General features: G+C 45.6%; 1 protein-coding gene across 1 annotated transcript in view; it reads right to left on the bottom strand.

The window, feature by feature from the left end:
• LRIG1 (leucine rich repeats and immunoglobulin like domains 1) overlaps positions 1-17294 on the bottom strand; it is a 90656-nt gene that overhangs the window by 19954 nt on the left and 53408 nt on the right. The window contains exons 4-8 of the mRNA XM_084269697.1: positions 11527-11664; positions 10363-10506; positions 7993-8136; positions 7015-7158; positions 2546-2689 (exon numbers count right to left, since the gene is read on the bottom strand). Coding sequence (XP_084125823.1) covers positions 2546-2689; positions 7015-7158; positions 7993-8136; positions 10363-10506; positions 11527-11664 — 714 coding nt within the window. The remainder of the gene's footprint in view (positions 1-2545; positions 2690-7014; positions 7159-7992; positions 8137-10362; positions 10507-11526; positions 11665-17294) is intronic.

The following is a 17294-nucleotide window of genomic DNA, read 5'->3' as shown; positions in this document are numbered from 1 at the left end:
CAGTGTAGCTCCTGGGCTATGCAGCACAAACACACCATAACCCAAAAGAAGAGAACAGAAATTTAAAACCCCCAAAGTTTCAATGTTGGCCTGCTTTTCCTCAGCTGAGATGGGGCTGAGACCTTTGCTCTCCATACCTAAGGTGGCTGCAGTTTTTGGTGGTTTCTCAGCTTTGGTGCATGAATTAAAGGTGTGAATGGGAATGGCCAAAAGGCACAATTCCTGTTTCTCTGCTGGCTTCAGCCTCAGACTTGAGTCTCATGTCCTTGGGGAACCCCAGCCTTAGCCAGCATCACTGTGGATGTCAGGGTGATCTGTGGGTAGGTCTATGCCAAAGGGATCGCTAAAAACCCAACATTCCCATAGGGTCTGGGCACACATAATGCTGTGGTGGCACAAGAGACAAGTCCAGGAGAGATCCTTTGATGTGCTGACAATTTTGGCACTATCTGAGCTGGGCAGGAGCAAATAAATCCTCTTGGTGTTAAGCTTCTACATTTTCCCTGTGGTTGCCAAGCCAATACCTGTGGCTCTGTTTGTCTTTTAAGGGCAAATCCCTTCTCAGACATTTTTCCTCTTCAGTTTCACCATGAGCTACTGGCATTTGAACCAGCAAACCCTTTCCCATGGCAGAGACAGGCAAGTGGGAACAGCCTGGAGGAGCTCCCTGACACCCACTTTTATTAATTGACCGCTGAGCATTGTGCTTCCTTGAAAAAGGGAAAGAAAACGGTATTGCTTGTTCATCTAGAGGCAGCTCAAAAGGTTTAGTGTTAGAAAAGAGGAATAAAAACCTTTTTAACAAATGAGTGAAAATAGAGAGAAGGAAAGAAAAAAAAGAGTGGGGTATTTTGGCCCAGGTCTCTTTGTATTCAAACTCCTCTCCCAGCCCCTGTTGCCAATTTCCTATTCTTTCTGGCTGGCTGAGCTTGAATGCTTGAAGCCTTGTTAATCATTGTGCTCTGAGGTCTCCGGGCCTGACCTCTATTTGAATAGCTCCACATTTCAGCAGTTTCACACCCACCAAAGGCTCCCCCAACAATAGGCCATAATTAAAGCATGCTCGGGTCTTTTTCACCAGGTGCAGGACCCAATAGGCCTTTCTCTTTATTAAATTAGAGCTCGCTCACACACTCCCTCTCCTCCTCCCCCCTCCCACCCCCTTGGCCCTAGACATAAAAGAGGCTCCACATTCACTGCAGAGCAAAGAGAACTACCAGCTCCCCTTCCCCTCCATTTTTCTTTGGAAACCTTTAGTTCCGGTCTTGACAGCTGCCTCAGAGAGGTCCCTTTCTCAATGCCCAGTGGCTGAAAGCCTTTGGCTTAAGTTTAAAAAAAGGGGGGAAAAAAGCAAACAAAACCCAAACTCACTTTCCAGTCACTTCCTTCACTGTGAACTTCAATAAAGGGAAGAATAAGATGCAAAAAGTACTGTAAAGGGGGGAGATCTTTCTGTTCCCGCTTCCTTTTAATTACTCGGGCCACAATGGGCTTCTAAAGAGGAATAAAAGTATCAAAGTGTGGGTTTTTTTCCTTTGAAGGAAGAAGTAAATCAGCCTGGTTGGACTCAGCTAGCCTGGGAGCTTGGACAGCACTATAATGCAGAGCTGTGAGAACTCTGTGGTGTGCTGGATGAAGGTGCTGAGCCCACAGGCTCTGGAGGGGAGGAGAGCAGCCAGCAGCTCTGCAGGTATGAAGAAGGGAGGCAGAGGCAGCACAGCTGCAGGAATGGACAAACTGAATTTCCCATCCTCTTATGTTCTAAGGCAAGTCCAGATGTACCTCAATCTAACATAGCTCTTGAGTTTAACAGTGTGTAACAGTGTGATCCTACAGCTGGCATCCCAGAGCAGGTCAGGCTGATCTGCCCAAAGGTCTCTGCAGCCTGAAAATCTCAAAGTTGCTATCTAGAAGACAGCAAACTCATTTCCAGTGTGACACTTCCAGGTGTGATGCAGTCTCTAGTAGATAGCATAGCCACCACTGGGTGGATCACTTTGCAATTCCATATTAGGCCACATGAAACTTTTCTCTTGATAGTAGAGCACTTTAAGAGGATATTCAGATTTCCAGTGTTGTCACTGGAAGAAATAATTTACTCCTCCTGCATGCAGAATGTTCCAACAGAACCTATCCTTTTCTAAGAATTTCAATTAAAGCCAATACAATGGCAAAAGAAATTCTGCTGTAAACTGAAAGACTGCAACCTCAGGGATTATTGCTCAGCTGGGCTAGATTCAGGATCCTATCCTAAGTTCCTACTATCCTAAATTCCTATCGCTGTACTCTGTAGCCCTCTAGTCTGAATGCACCCTACAACACTGAGAAGTCCAACTGCAATTCTCCCAACTACTCTGAGTTTAAATAAAAAATTCAAGTTTACAGAAATTGAATAAGGGGTCAGGTGCTGAAAAACAACTGAGCAATGTGTTGGGGAGTTTGCTGCTGAGGACACAGGTACCCAAAGCATAGCAGAACAGTTTTACAGAACACAAACTGAGGAGGGGAGACAGGTGCTAGTTGACAAAAGCTGGGTGCAACTTACAGGACCCGTAGGTTTTTGAGTCCCTTGAAGGCACCTTCTGCAATATGGTTGATGGAATTGTGGCTCAGGCGCAGCACGTGCAGTCCCCCAAGGTCTGCCAAGCTTCCATCATCCAGCCTGGTTAGGTTGTTGTAAGAGAGTATTCTGAGGGAAAGAAACAACAGCCTTTGTCAATTCAACCAACATTTTCCAAACTCCTCTGTGCCAACCTGTTCCTGCCTCCCACAACCACCTTGTGAGAGGCAATGTGTGCTGGGTGGATACGTGACAGCTTGATGAGGAAACAAGATTGCAGTGTGCAAACATTCCCACAAGATACCCAGGGAGCAGCCTGGATGACCATATGAGAACAGGAAGCGTTATGGTTAGAGGGAAGTTTTCTCCACAGGCCACAGAGAGAGGCTCCTCCAGAAGTGAGGGCAAGCAATACACTACTGGGCCTGCTGTCAGTGATGGTGGGGAGGAGCTACCCTTTTCTCCATGGCCTGTACAGTTAGGTTAGGGCCTGGGAGCACCACCCTACCTCAGTGCACAGACATACAGGTAACACTCCTGCACTGGTCCTGGTTGTGTTCAATCCTCACACCCACTTGTGCTGCCTCTGTGGCAGGCAAAAGGAGTCTCCCTCCTTCCCCACACCCTGCAAGGTGGAGAGTGACGTCAAACAGATGGGTTTTTGAAGTTCACATGCACTCTTGGCAAGGTCCAGACTTCTGTATTCAGGAGGTGTCTTATCATTCTGCACTTGTGCACAGCAAGCCCCAGGCATCTGGGTGTGGGTGTCTTCACAGCCCGCTCCACCCCAGTGCAGAGCCAAAAGCATTTCACCACAAGGCAATTGAATGCTTCCTTTCATGCACAGGAAGGAGCTATCTGTTGTAAACCAGCCACCTTCCCTCCCTCTCCCTTTTGTCAAGGAGCATAGTCTGCTTGAAATCTTTTCCACTTCCAAGTGACTAACACTGGAGGGTTGGGTTTTTTCCCTAGTTTTCTATCCATCTCTTCCCCTTGTCTGTATTCTCTCTAGTTTGGGAGATTTAAGTGCTACTCCTGCTGCAGGTTGAAAGCTGCTACAGCTATTATTCTCTCCCAGCCAGGGTACAGACGAGGCTTCTGAGATTTGGTATGAAGGGCAGGGCACAGGAAGCTACAAGCCACTGCAGACACCTCATACAATATGCAACCACCATCCCTGCAAGCAGTAAAGCTGCAGTGTTGCTGATGTTGAAGGCCAGCTTGGCTTGTCAAATGATGGACCTCCAGGGGTAACAGCAGGCAGAGTCACTCTACGAAGGACAGCTACATAGGATTTCTGAAAACTACCTTAGTGACTTGGGAGCACAAAATGTGAGGGTTTGGGCTGCTAAACTCTTCAAAAAGTAGTGTTACACTGCTTTGAACAAGCACTGAAATCAGACAACAAGGAAAAAAAAACCCATCTCACTGAGTTCCAAGTCTCCAAATTCCTCTTCTAGTACTGCCTGTTAATGAGCCTGCTTAAAAATGTGTCTAGGGCTTGCACGAAAGTCACTGCAAAGCCAAAACCAAAGTCCAAACAGGCACATACTCTGAAGCACTGAGAATGTCATTTACTTGGCAAATGAGCTGTCGATCTTTTAGCCATGTGAGTGGGCAGAGGGCAGGCTTTGGAAAAAATTCAGCAAAGATTAATGAGTTTGAAGAAGGTATGGGACCACATACTTTCAGTGCTAAAGGAGTTGTAGTGTTAGCTATGAAGAACTGGCATCCAGCCAAAATTATGTCCTCACCTGTGGTTAAAGAATTTGGCTTTTTTTTTTTTTCTGGAAAAAAAAAGTGTTCAAAAGTAATCCTAAACCTGGCTGAGAAAAAAAAAAAATAGTTCCTTTTGATTCTACACAGAAAGTTCCTGCCACAACTGGTGAAGGCATGTTCCCCTCCGTTCGTCCTGACATCACCTCGAGATGGACAGACAGCAGCAGAGGGCTCTCAATAGCTGCAACCAGCTGGAAGGTTTCAGGAGCTAACACACCTGGCACTGGCTTCCTTCAACAGGTAAGGGCTCTGCTTCCTGCCAGTGGGACAGGTCAATTTGCTAAACAGCATGTTCCCCTCCTCAGCAGTTTGGGTTCTAGGGATTGAGAGAAGTCAGCTCCTTAGCTTTTACATCAGACCACAGCCTTGGAGTTACATTTTTATCCCAACAACTAAGAGACAACTCATCCATCAGATGACCACCTCTTTCCTTAGCACATACAAGCAGGGGTCTGGCCATCCCTCTTTCTCAGGTCCAGGACCTTGAAATTCATTTCTTGTACATCCACAATGTTTTCTGATAACCAAAACCCAGTAGATTCAGCAGTAGGGGAGGTGAGTACAGACCTTTTGGGAGGGAATGAAATGTACACATTCAAAGAACTGCACAGAAGCAGTCTAGATGTAGCTAAAGCTTCCTTTCTTCACCCTTCAGTTTCAGAGCAGACCTCTCCTAAAAGCACTCTTTGGCTGTGGGAGTTTCATTTAGGTGTATCTGATGGCTTCCTGCAGCAGCCTTACCCTAAAGGCAACACCTGCAAGAGCTTGTAATATTTTGCAGAGATGTGTGCTAACACCCCCATAATCACCTTTCCAATCTCAGCTGGTGTCATCTCTGGCCTCACACTCCAGCACAATCCTGTTTGTCAGGCCCTGCACACCCCAGTGGCTCCTACCACTTCACATCACCAGGTGTTTTCCAAATCTACCCCATCCTGCACCAGGGCAAGTGAGTCCTGCACTGGGTCACTGCAGTTACTGCAGAGGTTGGCTTCTAAGCCAGGAGAGTTCTCCTTCTGCACTACTTGTTGGCAAGGGATCCCAATCCATACCTGACAAAGGACTCAGCATGATGTGCAACCTCCCAGCTAAACCTTGAGGGTTTACAAAGAATGTCAGGCAGAAAAGACAAGCATAGTTCTCCCTGAAAAAGTTCTGACACAAGCTCTGCAAGACACAGATGGGGCTTACCCATCCCATCTGAACCCAGGCTGAAATAAAGCTTCTACAGGTACCAGATACTGGGTCTCCAAGAGCAGAAAGCTCTCAGAGCTGTGCTACTAACACACTGCAGTGATTTGAATTTGGCTGTTCCAGAAGTCCACCTGTGAGTGCCTTAGGAAGGTACACTCTCCTTTTTTGATGCTTCAGATTTAAGCAGATCATGGGTGGAGCACGATCCAGATTCTGATCTGTTGTGTTGAAGATTTCTCCATTGACACTGCATTAATCTAGTGTAATATCACATGAGGATCTGCACATGAAGGAACTGTAGCTGTCTGCAGTGCTGTGCCAAGCAAAGAAGGCCTTTAGGCATGGGCAGTTTCACAGCAATTTGAAAAATTAAGTAAATAATTCCATATGTATTTAACTAAAAGCAAAAATAAAATGTTTCCTTTGCCACAAAAAAATAATCCACATCTGAACACGTAATTTGGGTTCAAGAGAAGATCACAGTTGGTCGTGGGATTAACATGTTAATTCTACAGCTTCTAAACTTAAAGGAATGACTTGTGTCCTATCCATGTATCTCTTGAGTCCACACGCCCAAAGACTAGAAACTCACAGCTGGGTAGGCAGATACCAACCTTGAGTCTGAGTGAGGCCTCTGAAGCAGGAACCTGCTTTACCATACTGCTTTTTGGTGGCTAGGAGAACCCCTGACAATGTTTAACAAGAGATTTCTCAGCACGGAGCAGGGTGAATTACAGTTCCACCAGCCACATGTGTCAAGTTCTCCAAAGAAAAAAGCAAATCTTTCCACAGTCCCATGGAAGGGATGACAGGTATTTCTGTAAACCCTGCAAGCGTCCATATGGGGCCCTTCAAGAAGGAATTAAGCAGTGCCACAGACCCAAAAGACACCCTTGCTGGGCTGGTCTCAGCAGCAAGGCTTTCTTTCATAGAGACTGTATTCACAGGTGGGAATCTCAGGAGAACAAAGTCAATGTATTTACTTTTCAACAACTGAGCCCTGCAGGAAGGGTAAGTGTAAACAGGAGAAGCAAGGAAAACTGCCTTTAAAGGGCCAAATCTCTACTGCTTAAAAACACAACTGTTCTTTGTAAATAGAGGATGAAGGAAAGCTTCCCTCAAGCTGTACAGTCATTACATGGCAAACCATGCATGTCTTTTAACTAGCTAGCTAAAACACATTGGTAAGCCATAGGTCACAAACTCTGCTCTCCAGGTCTTTTGGCACTGTATACTCTTAGTGGGTTCTAGTCTTTGCTCCTGGTGCAAATATATTTTAATCAGGTGCTCTGAAGGCCACAACATCATGAATAACAAGAGCATCACTCAGGAGGCTGCAGTTCCCAGTACTGGATTTCTACAGGTTGGTATAGCAGGAGCTGTACTCTAAGTGAACAGGAAAAATCCTTGCTCCCTCGGTCTTGCCAACCTTACATCAGCATCAAACCCTGGCCAACCAACCACAAAAGAAAACTACTTACAGCTCATGCAGCTTCTGACAGAAGCTCCAGCCATCAGGGTTGATGCGGGATATGGAGTTGTTACTGAGGTGAAGCTGGTGCAGAGACGAAAGGCCATAGAGGGAGCCACTGTTTACTTCTGTCAGGCTGTTATACTCCAGGTGGCTGTGGAGAAAAATCAGAAGGAATTCACAGATAAACAGCACTGGTCAAATACTAATTTCCAACAAGGACCAGGATTTTGGCCATTCCTACACACCCTTCTTTGTACCCATGTGGGTACATGCATGCGTGGGCATTTCCTAAGCAAGCGAAGGAGAGAAAATCAAGGCAAACACAAAGGAAATAGTCAGAATTCTTGTGACTGCAGAGGTATGATCCACTGCAAGTAAACTGGGCTTTCCATTCAAATTTATATGTGCAAAGTCCCAGTTGTGTGACAGCAGCATCCAGAAAAATGCTGCCTTAAATCACCTGTGACCTTGGAAACACGTGAAAACCAACCATGCTGGATGCTTCAAGTATTTCATGGCAATGACTATTCAATTTGTTCTCTCATATGGAAAGAACACATCACTAAGATAAGCCAGCTTGGTTTCTAGGTATCCCAAGAGACAGAATAATCAGGTCTGTAACACATAGTTTCCACGTATCAGTCAAAACAAATTTGCCAGATGAGCATTTATTTAAAGACCAATTGAGATCTTACTGAACGTTCAAACAGTCGATTTTCCAAAGGAGTGCTGCCACAGCTTGAAAAATAGAACTTTGGGCTTGTTTTATTGAACACCAGGTAAAGCAGTGAGGTTTAGTAAACTGTGGGTCAACCAAAGAGAATCTGCTGAAGCACAGCAGAGTTCTGTGCATGCACGACACAAAAAAGCTCAAGGACTGGCACAAGTGCCCATGGGTGTCTGGCAGGAGCACTTGCAAAACTGCAGAGAAGGACATCACAGCGTGGTGAAGCCTAGGGGGAAAGTGCCCATTGCTCCAACTTACAGGACTTGCATCTTGGCTAGGCCCCAGAAAGCCCCATCAGTCAGTTTGCTTATGTTGTTGCGCTGGAGTTTGAGGACTTCCAAGCTGTCCAGTCCCTGGAACGTCAGGCCTTCAATCAGGCGGATGCGATTCCGGTTCAGCTCCCTAAAATCACCAAGGCCATACAAAAGTTTATTAAACCCCAGCCCCTTCTCATGAAATCATCTGTGCAGCATACAATGGGGACAGCAATGCCAGCAACTCCTCTGTCAACGGTTCCCAGGGGAGAGCAGAGGCACACCGGAAACTTTCAATCCCAGACCCAGCCAGTGATTGCTTAAATAAACTCACCCTGGGACAGACTCTCTCTACAGAAGAATAACAGAGACAATGTGACAATTCCTCTTCATCCCTCCCCTCTCTGCATTTCTTTTAAGCCATTTATCCTTTTCACCAGTTTTTGTCACCTCTCACACCCCGTTTGAATCAATACAGTTAAACATCAGCATTATTTCCCTCATGACCCACTGGTTTTGCCAGACCTGCAATCGCCCAGTAAAAATCTGCTCTCAAACAAGCTGTGCTGTACAAACTGGGACCCCACGAGGAAATTTTGTGGGTAAGTTTGAAAGGGAAGCTTTCAGCTCCCTGACAGATTTAACATTTTTGCCTATTATAAGGAACTAATATATAAAGAATGAAAGAAGTTGTTTCCAATAACAGCACAGCCTTAGTATTGTGCGTAGCAACTTCCACTTGGTTTATTAAGTCTCAGGGGACAGGTTTATTAAATCAGGGGACAAAAATAGTCCCCTGGGTGGGCAGGGACCCCTAAATCTTAAGACTTTTTTTTTTTTCCCCCAATTAGCAATATGAACATCATCCAGCATGCTATACCAACTCCTATGAAACAAGTGTTATGGATCACTAGACCCAGACATCCCAGGTGAAAATCCAGTTCCATAAAGTCAGCAGAAAAATTCATCAGAGCAAAGAGGGAGCTTTTGAAACAGATACCACTCTGCACATACAAGGCTAACCCCTAAGGGTAGTCCCCTAGTCAGTGTTTGCGTTGAAGAAAACTGTGGAGGTTACATCACAAACTTGTTTTGGAAAAGATGAGGAAGCTGTAGGAATTTTAAGCTTACTTTTTAACTGCCTAAAAAAAACCAACGATGTTGAACTTGCACTTAACTTGAGTGTAATTAAAGTCAAGTAAGCAATTAAAAAGTTTTCTGTCCTAAATACTCTTGCCTTACTGCACTTCCTAGGCTGTAAGGGAATTGCTCTTTGCCAGAAAAAGAACTGTACACAAATTCTACAACACATTGAGTCTGTATATCTTGCAATTCACTTATGTTTATCTATAGGGTTAAGCAACCAGCTGTGAAGACTGTCTTTAAGAGTACCAATTACTCCAACTTTCAGTGAAAACTGTGTTCCTAAACAGACTGAATTGACCCTCGTTTTTATTAGTTCTGCACATGATGCAGACACACATGGTGGATTACAAGCTCTCAGTCAATGAGCAGTAACTTCCAACTGAGAGGCAACAGACTTAAGATGTAGATGGTATTGTACAAATGCACACTCACTCCTTAGACACATCTTGGCTTAAGGATTTGTCTCTCAATCAAGAGGTGGTGTTTCAGAGGTGTGAGTTCCAACAGCTTTAGTGCTCTTTATGTTACCAGCCAGAGGTTGACCTTTTGCCTATCAAATGTGATGGAAACACTGCAACAGGCCTCAGGCTGGGCCCATTTCTCCAACAGCAGCAGAGGAGAAAAGCTAAACCATTAGCACAACTATTTCACACATAAAGCATGTTTACAGCTGCAGATGCCTACGTGTCCCCATGCAGGTCCTGCCATACCAGACCGCAGGCAGGACAGCGATGTGTGTGTTAACTCATCTAGAGCTCGATTTTCTCTGCCCAAGTATCACCACAGAGTTTAACAACCTTCCGTCATTACTGTTTTATTGCCACATAAAGATACCTGTGTGGTCTTGGAAAACTAACATCGTAGCTGAGCTCTGTCACTCAGGATAAAAACCATCTTCCCAACCCTCCTTGAGCCACAGATACTAGCAGCTTTTAAGGGAATGGATTTTTCTTACGCTCTCAAGTGCATAAGATGCTGATGTTTGCTGCAGCATCCTTCCCTTCCCACCTGATCAAAAGAATGGCCTGAGAAGCCAATAGCTGCAAGACCAAAAGGACCCTCTCCCAACATGTTTTACTAGGTGCTGGCAGAGGACGACTGCACAGTGTATTGGAAGTTTTATAGACAGCAGGTGAGGACGGGTGACATTTGGCATGTTTATCCTCAGGGATATTTTGTCTCCATAAAAGAGTGGCTGAGTTTAATTAAAGTGCACGTTTCTACTCACAGTTGTGTTAGCCTTGGTAGCCTGAACGCCTTGACAGGAAGCTGAGTGATCCTGTTTTTACTCAGACGAAGTGTCAGCAGGGACCGTGACAGACTATCAAAAGCACCAGGCTCCAGGGTGCTGATTCTGTTGCTCCCCAGGTAGCTGCAATAAATCACAAGAGAAAAATGAACGGTTCTGTCAGAAACCTCCTTTTATCAGCATTTGGTTGGTCTCCAGACAAGCTAGTGAAATTACTGAGGTGACTTCAAATCAGTTGGATTGCTGGCTGCACAAAGGGCTCAGTGCCTTTTCCCAGAGCCATGTGGCAAATATGGAGAAGTGCTGTGCACCTCTCAAGAGCTCCTTGACACCCTCCTACTTCAGCAAGGCAATTGGGATTGGCAGCCAGAAACTGGAGAACGTTCCAGTGCAGGATGACTTTATTCATTTCCTTCAGCATCTGTCCCCAGGCTCTTTCTCACCTGGACCCCAGTCTTAGCCCCAGAGGCTATTTTTACAGGACAATAAGTGAACAGCAGTCCCAACACCCTCTCTTATACCCTCTTATAACCAGGGGCCAGAAACTTTGGCACAAACTTTATTGCAAGTGGGTTATCTGTCTGCACCTCTTCAAAGGTACCTACAACACAGATTATTTTGTTTCCCTGAACAGACAAACATCTCTGTTGGGAGGGTGTTACTCTGGTTTCCTTCAAATAAGCAATTAGAGATTTCTGTTCTCAACATTCAGCAGCCATTTTTATGATGAAATAATCATTCACCTCCCCTCTTCCAGACAGATGTGCACAGGCTGATCTGGGAAACAGCACATCCACTTCCCAGGGGGGAAGAGACACAGACAGTCCTTATAGCTTTTACGTGCCTGTAAAGACACCTGAGGGATGTGGAATACCTTTTCTCTGTTGCATTCCCATGCAACACAATTAATAACAACCTACATTCTTTACAGATACATCAGAAACAAAAAACACTTCAAAGAAAAACCTGTCAGTAGGGACAAGATGCTGCCTTCTAATTCTCCTTTGCACTTAAAATCCTGACAAATAACCCCACAGTTTGCATGTTCAGTCCCTCTCTATTTTTTTTTTTAAAGGAAGGTTTGAGGCCCTTTTCTCTGCTGTGGTAACTCAACAAAAGCTGTTCCCAGCTAGAAAAACTCACAGCTCCTTTATGTGGAGTCCCTGTGGAAAGCAGCCGTTTCGGATTTCCGTGATGTCATTGAAACTCAGGTCCAATGTTTCCAGGGTAACGTAGGGCTTCAGTTGACTTGCTTCAATACTGCGGATCCTGTTGTGGTGCCTGAAACAGTCAGGAAGAGAAACAGAGACAATTTAAGTTCTCTTAGGCCCACAGGTTGGCCCCTGAGTTCATATATTCAGATTTCTTCAACAGCTGTCCAAGAAGAAACCTGCTCCAGGGAGATCTTCCCTAATCCCCATGCTGTTTGCATGGCTAGAGAGACCAGTTTACAGGTATTTGCAAACTTCCAGACACTTTTTCTCTGCACAGTACAAGACTTTCCTTTCTAAAGAACTGCTGACTCCATTCATCAGCTTTCCTTCCAGTAATTTGGGCTCAGTCTCCTGCAAACCTGCATTTCCAGAATGGCTTTGTTACTTGCAAGGACTGCAGGGCTGGATTTTAATCCCACAGGCAAGGAGTGCTGATCCATGGTTTAAGCAACCTGCCAGTGTTTTACACAGAGGACTGGATTTTCAGAGCGGTCTGTAGGTAACGGATAAGCAAATATGAGCTCAGCAAAGGTTACAAAACATTGTTTCCTTAATTCCCAAGGATCCTTCTGAAAACTCCCAGCTTTAGGCTACGTTACAATGATTTGTAATACTCAGAAATACTATAACAGGGCTTGTTCTTGCAAGCAGTTCCTCCTCTTCAACCCACCGTGCAATTAGGACAGCCCTGCAGTGCCAGCGCTCTGCCCAAGCACCTACTGCATGATGAGGCCCTACAGCCTGCATTTGCTGCCTTACCAGTATCAGCCTGAAGGATTCAATCTAATGTTTTTCTTTAGAGATGGTAGGAAGGTACTACGAGCTGTCCTCCACATCAAACAGTTAAATGCCTCTAGACCTTATCTGTACTCAACCAGGTCTAAGTAAAAATCCCGAGCCCTTTCCTCTGACTGCTCTCTGGCCTGAATTCAGTAGAGAGAACAGTAACCAATTTAAAAAATACATTGGGTATTAGTCACAAGAAGTGGAGCACATGCCTGATGTGAATTCAGACCAGTCACTGATATTACTGGCAAGGCTGCAAGTGAGGCACTCCAAACAGAGACGCTCACCAGACACTTGAGAACTTGCTGAATAATAGCAGAGAGATAGCAGAGAGGGTTCAGACAAGTACTGGGCCTTCATCTGGCTGCTACCCACTGAGAATCCAGAGGAGGAGACGCAGCAGCCAGTGAAAGCAAGCACTCCTGAATACAAAACAGGATGTCCCAGCTCTCAACAAAGCATCTCTGAAGCAAAAAAAAACCTAACAGGTGAGCTGAACGCAGCCCTCCAGGTGCTGAAGCTGATGGGTGTCTGGGAGCACATCTCCTCCAACTTCACCTTCATTTCAGGTTCTCCCAGGGGTTCAGACATGCCTCTTTCAAAGAAAACCTCTCCTTGCCACAGAAAGTACCAATAGCACATGGCAAGGGACCTATTCAATGCACTGTGATCTGCTCTTTCACCTGTTGTTATAACCAGACTGTTTTGCAACCACGTCTGCTGGTGTCTGTAACAGGAAAAGGGTGAAAACTGCATCCCCAGAGCAATTTCCAGTCCAGAAACTCACCCTTTTTAAAGCCAGCCCAGGATCCTCACACTGGAGCTTTGACTAAAGAGTTTAAATGCTACTTAATTAACTCAGTGTACGCTCACAAATCATGAAGGACAAATTTGACACCACTATAGCAATGCACTGCTAACGCGGTGCAAAAAGGTGTCAGGAAAATCAAAGGAAAGGCATTAACCTGTGTTCCCAAACTGGTTATTCCATGAGTTGCAGGAACACAGGTCTCTGCAATCACAAACTGTGGAAAAGGCAAGGTTATGGCTGCTATCCAAGTGACCAATACTCATTTACAGACAAGAGTAAGGATTGAGTTTTCACATCCGTGGCACACAATGGAGCAGAGCTCACTGAAGTTATGCTAACAGTATGACTGTGATCCAGGAAAACTCACTATACCCAGAATTTTGTGACCTCCAGAAACTGAACATGAGTGAGGGAGCTTTTGTTTCCCCAAGAACCAGTTTGCTTTGCGAGGCCTCAATTATTAGAATCAGTGAGTTCAAAAACTTCAATCATATTTCCTCCTCCAAATAAGAGTCCATTAAATGTGTGCGTGACCCTGATTCAGGAAAGTACCTCCCCACAGCTGGAAGTGAGAGCAAGCCCCAAGCATGTTTTCCATAGTTCTCCTGAAGCAGGAGCTATGAGTTCAACTCTGATCTCATCTAGGCTCTGATGGCCGAGATGAATCTGGCTGTAAATTAACAGGAAATGAAGGTTTGTCCAAATGAACATGAAGAATCTATAAATTACTGGACCATTCCTGCACGGTGCAGCTAAGTCTGCAAGGGAGTGAGAGCAGAGATTGAGCTTGGACATGAAGTGCTCTTCAGAAGCCAATGTTATTTTTTCTGAATATTAATATTTCTGTACTGTAGTTGTTCAACATATATCCAGTCTGCCTGCCTGCCAGATCTCCCAGCCCATCCCAGAGGACAGACTTTAGGAAAGGAAGAAGTGGACAGGAAAGCACAATTTTGTTTGAGCCGCATTCACAGTTTCCAGGTGACTTTTGTCGGTTTGCCTCTTGCTTTCCACATGCTGCAGCTGGCAGATGAGATGGATGCGTTATTTCACACAGGAAAGAAACAGGCTCCTTTCTCTCCCTCTCTCCTTCAAACATGGGCTGACTCCAAATGTAACTCCGGGCTCCAAACCCCAGCGGCGGCCAGTCCCAGCTGGGGAATGTCAGGCAGTTTGCTGCAGAGCACTGCACCCTCTCCGAGCGCTGCACTTCAAACAAAACCAGCCCGGCTGACTTTTCCTATACACACCATGTGATGTGAACGCAGCGCCGGCCAAACCTTTTACTAGCTTGATTACATTTTTAGTTTTCATTCTCTCAGTAAGAGCTGAAATGGGATTTAACCCTTCCTGTGATGACTCAGATCCGTTCGGCTCATCTGCCTTTGCTCCCAATCTCATCGCAAGGGTGTTTTACAGGGAGAAAGACCAGTGGTTCATGACTCTGCCTCTCCTCTTTAAGCGACTAGAAAAGGGCTGGATTTTTCCCAAATAGCTCCTTAGTTTACATTTCCTTGGCTTCAAAGGCGACAGATCAGATTTTAGTACCAATTGCAGAAACCAGGCTTTAAAGCACAAATTATCAGGGCTTCCACAACCAATTTGCCTCCAGGTGTCTTTTCTTCTCCCCACTCCTTAGGTATCAGAGCCTGGAAACAGCTTTCCCTGTCTCACTTCAGTCAGTGTTACCTCAAGAGTATAGGATGACAGGGTTCAATGTGAGATTGAGCAATTAGAGCCTGGAGCAGGAGCCAAGTCTCCACTTCTATTCCCAGCTCTGGCACTGACTCATCTGCCTTGGGCAAGTTTCTTAACCCCTCTCTACCTCTGGTTTACCAATGTGTATGGGAGCATGATAGAGGACTAGGATGATACAGGACTGCCTTTGCTGAGGGCTAAGAATTTGGAGTGAAAGCCACTCACACATGACAGAAAGCATAGGAACTAAGGACCCCATCCAAGTCCATTTGGGTTTGCTCACAAATGTAGGAGGATCAGGCTAAACCAGTTTAACTTCCCAGCTCATACCCAACCTCCTTCCCAGAGACACCCCACTTGCAGCTAATGGAAATATTGAACTGTAGCATCTTTATGCTAGACCTGAAGTCAGCCACGGGTTACTTGCAGACCCGGAGCTGCAATACACATGGCACTTGTGCAGGAAATGCTTCACCCTCAGGTCAGCACCAACTACAGCTGGAAAGGAACAGAGAGAACTGAGGGGAGCTACCCTCCAGCCACGGCCACTTAACCCACCTGCACCCCCAGGTACCACAGCCACTAAGCCCTTGCTCTCTGGCCTGCTCTTGAATGGATCTCTCCGGATTACAGGAGATTTGGATTAACCTCAGCCAGCTCTTTGCTGTGCCGAGGCTGTGAGGACCACGTCAGGCAGCGAACACGCTCTCTGCGCTCCTCCAAGACAGAAAAACAAGGCAAGTGTTGCAGGGAAGCCAAAGCGTGTTTGGGTTTGCTCTGAGTCGGGAGGGAGCCCAAGGGGGTGGCAGGAAAACAACAGGTGGCGCAAAGTCAAAAGCCCGCAGCGTTTCCAGGAACCTCAGCCTGTATTCCAGAGGTAAAGTTACACTTTAATCCCGGTGGGTTTCCTCCTTCAAATTGTCTTTGTGAATATTTATTTGATAAACAGGCTGGGAAACATTTTCCACTAGACCTAACAGGGGAAGAATTCACCTAACCCTTTGCAGCGAGCCTGTCCTTTGGAGAACTCTAATCAGTTTAATTTAGACCGTGGCTTCACACTCCTCGTGTGAAATGGATGCAGAGAGCAGTGCAAACACACTCCTTTGTTGTCCGAGCCACATTCACTTCCCTCCACCCCCCCCAAGCAGCTGCCCATGAGAAAGCTGACAGCGGGAAATCAAAGTGAGCAGACCCTCAGATGGGAATGTACGAGGGGCTTGGGTGGGAGTGATTTAAATACAACCAGCACAAAACCTCCTGGGTTTAGACAAAGCTCGAATGAAGGCTGCCTGGGCTGGCAGGAGGCTGCAGCGCAAATGTTTGGTGTGAGGCGAGGCTAAAGGCAGGAGGAGGCACATGCTTGGCCTTCATGTCGTGTCAGCTTACAGAGCTGGCCGAGCTCTTCAAGAAAAAAAAAAGAAACCAAGCTGTAATACAGCAAACCTATTAAACCAACACCTGTTATAGGCATCAAAAATAAAATCAAGCTTCAAAAGAGAGGCTCTGCACCTTGGGTAGGGTTCTATTAATACACGAGCGCATTTTTAAAACTAGCATCTGAGAGAGATCACAAGGCTAGAAAGAGATTAAAAAGTTCAGGGTTTGGTTAATATTTCCGTACTTGGAGAGTACTGAAGAAACCAAATGCTAGAGCCAGAAAGAGTTATGGGGCTTGCTACTGAAGGACAGGCAAGGTTTGGTGTCAGAGACAGGCCATGCAAAGAGGGCGAGATCAAAGGCACCGTAACAGGAGACGGATCACATACACCGTGACTAACTGATGCCTGGAATTACCTGCCCTCCTCCTCCACCTTCTCAGTTCAGAGAAGATGGAGACTTAACATTGATCCTCATAGATCTGGAGAAGATTTAAGGCATGGATTCCTACACGCTCACCTTAGATGATCTGCCATCTGATTTTAGCCCATCACTCACTACACACAAAAAGAACCTTTAAAAAACCCCAAACCAGTTGTAGTTACAGAGTGGAATGCAGTGCCTGAGCAATTTTCTTGACAGTGATGAAGGGAAACTGATAACCTGGAAGATGTGTTTGTGTTTACAACAGCAGCAGCACAACTGTTGCTCTTTGTTCTGGTCATGTTATTATAATCTGCAACTTCAGATCCATCCCAAGTGCTGCTTCTTATTGCACAGAAAAAAGGAAGGAGAACATAGTTGTGACATGGACATCAGCTTTGACTCAAAGTTCATTTCAACAGACAACTTCTTGCATCATTTTAACATGCTACTTAAAAACTTTTTTCCTTCTGAAGACTTTGATTCCAGAAAGATTCCTCTTTGGTACTGAAACTTGCTCTGGAACAGCAAAGCTCTCCCTGCAGCAGAAAATGAAGTGAACACTCAGGTGACATGCTGTGGCACACCATCCCTACATG

This window comes from Gallinula chloropus (genome assembly GCF_964237585.1).
Source record: "Gallinula chloropus genome assembly, chromosome: 12".
Classification (NCBI taxonomy): domain Eukaryota; kingdom Metazoa; phylum Chordata; class Aves; order Gruiformes; family Rallidae; genus Gallinula; species Gallinula chloropus.
The sequence above is the reverse complement of the archived record's forward strand: the minus strand, read 5'-3'. Positions and strand labels throughout refer to the sequence as shown.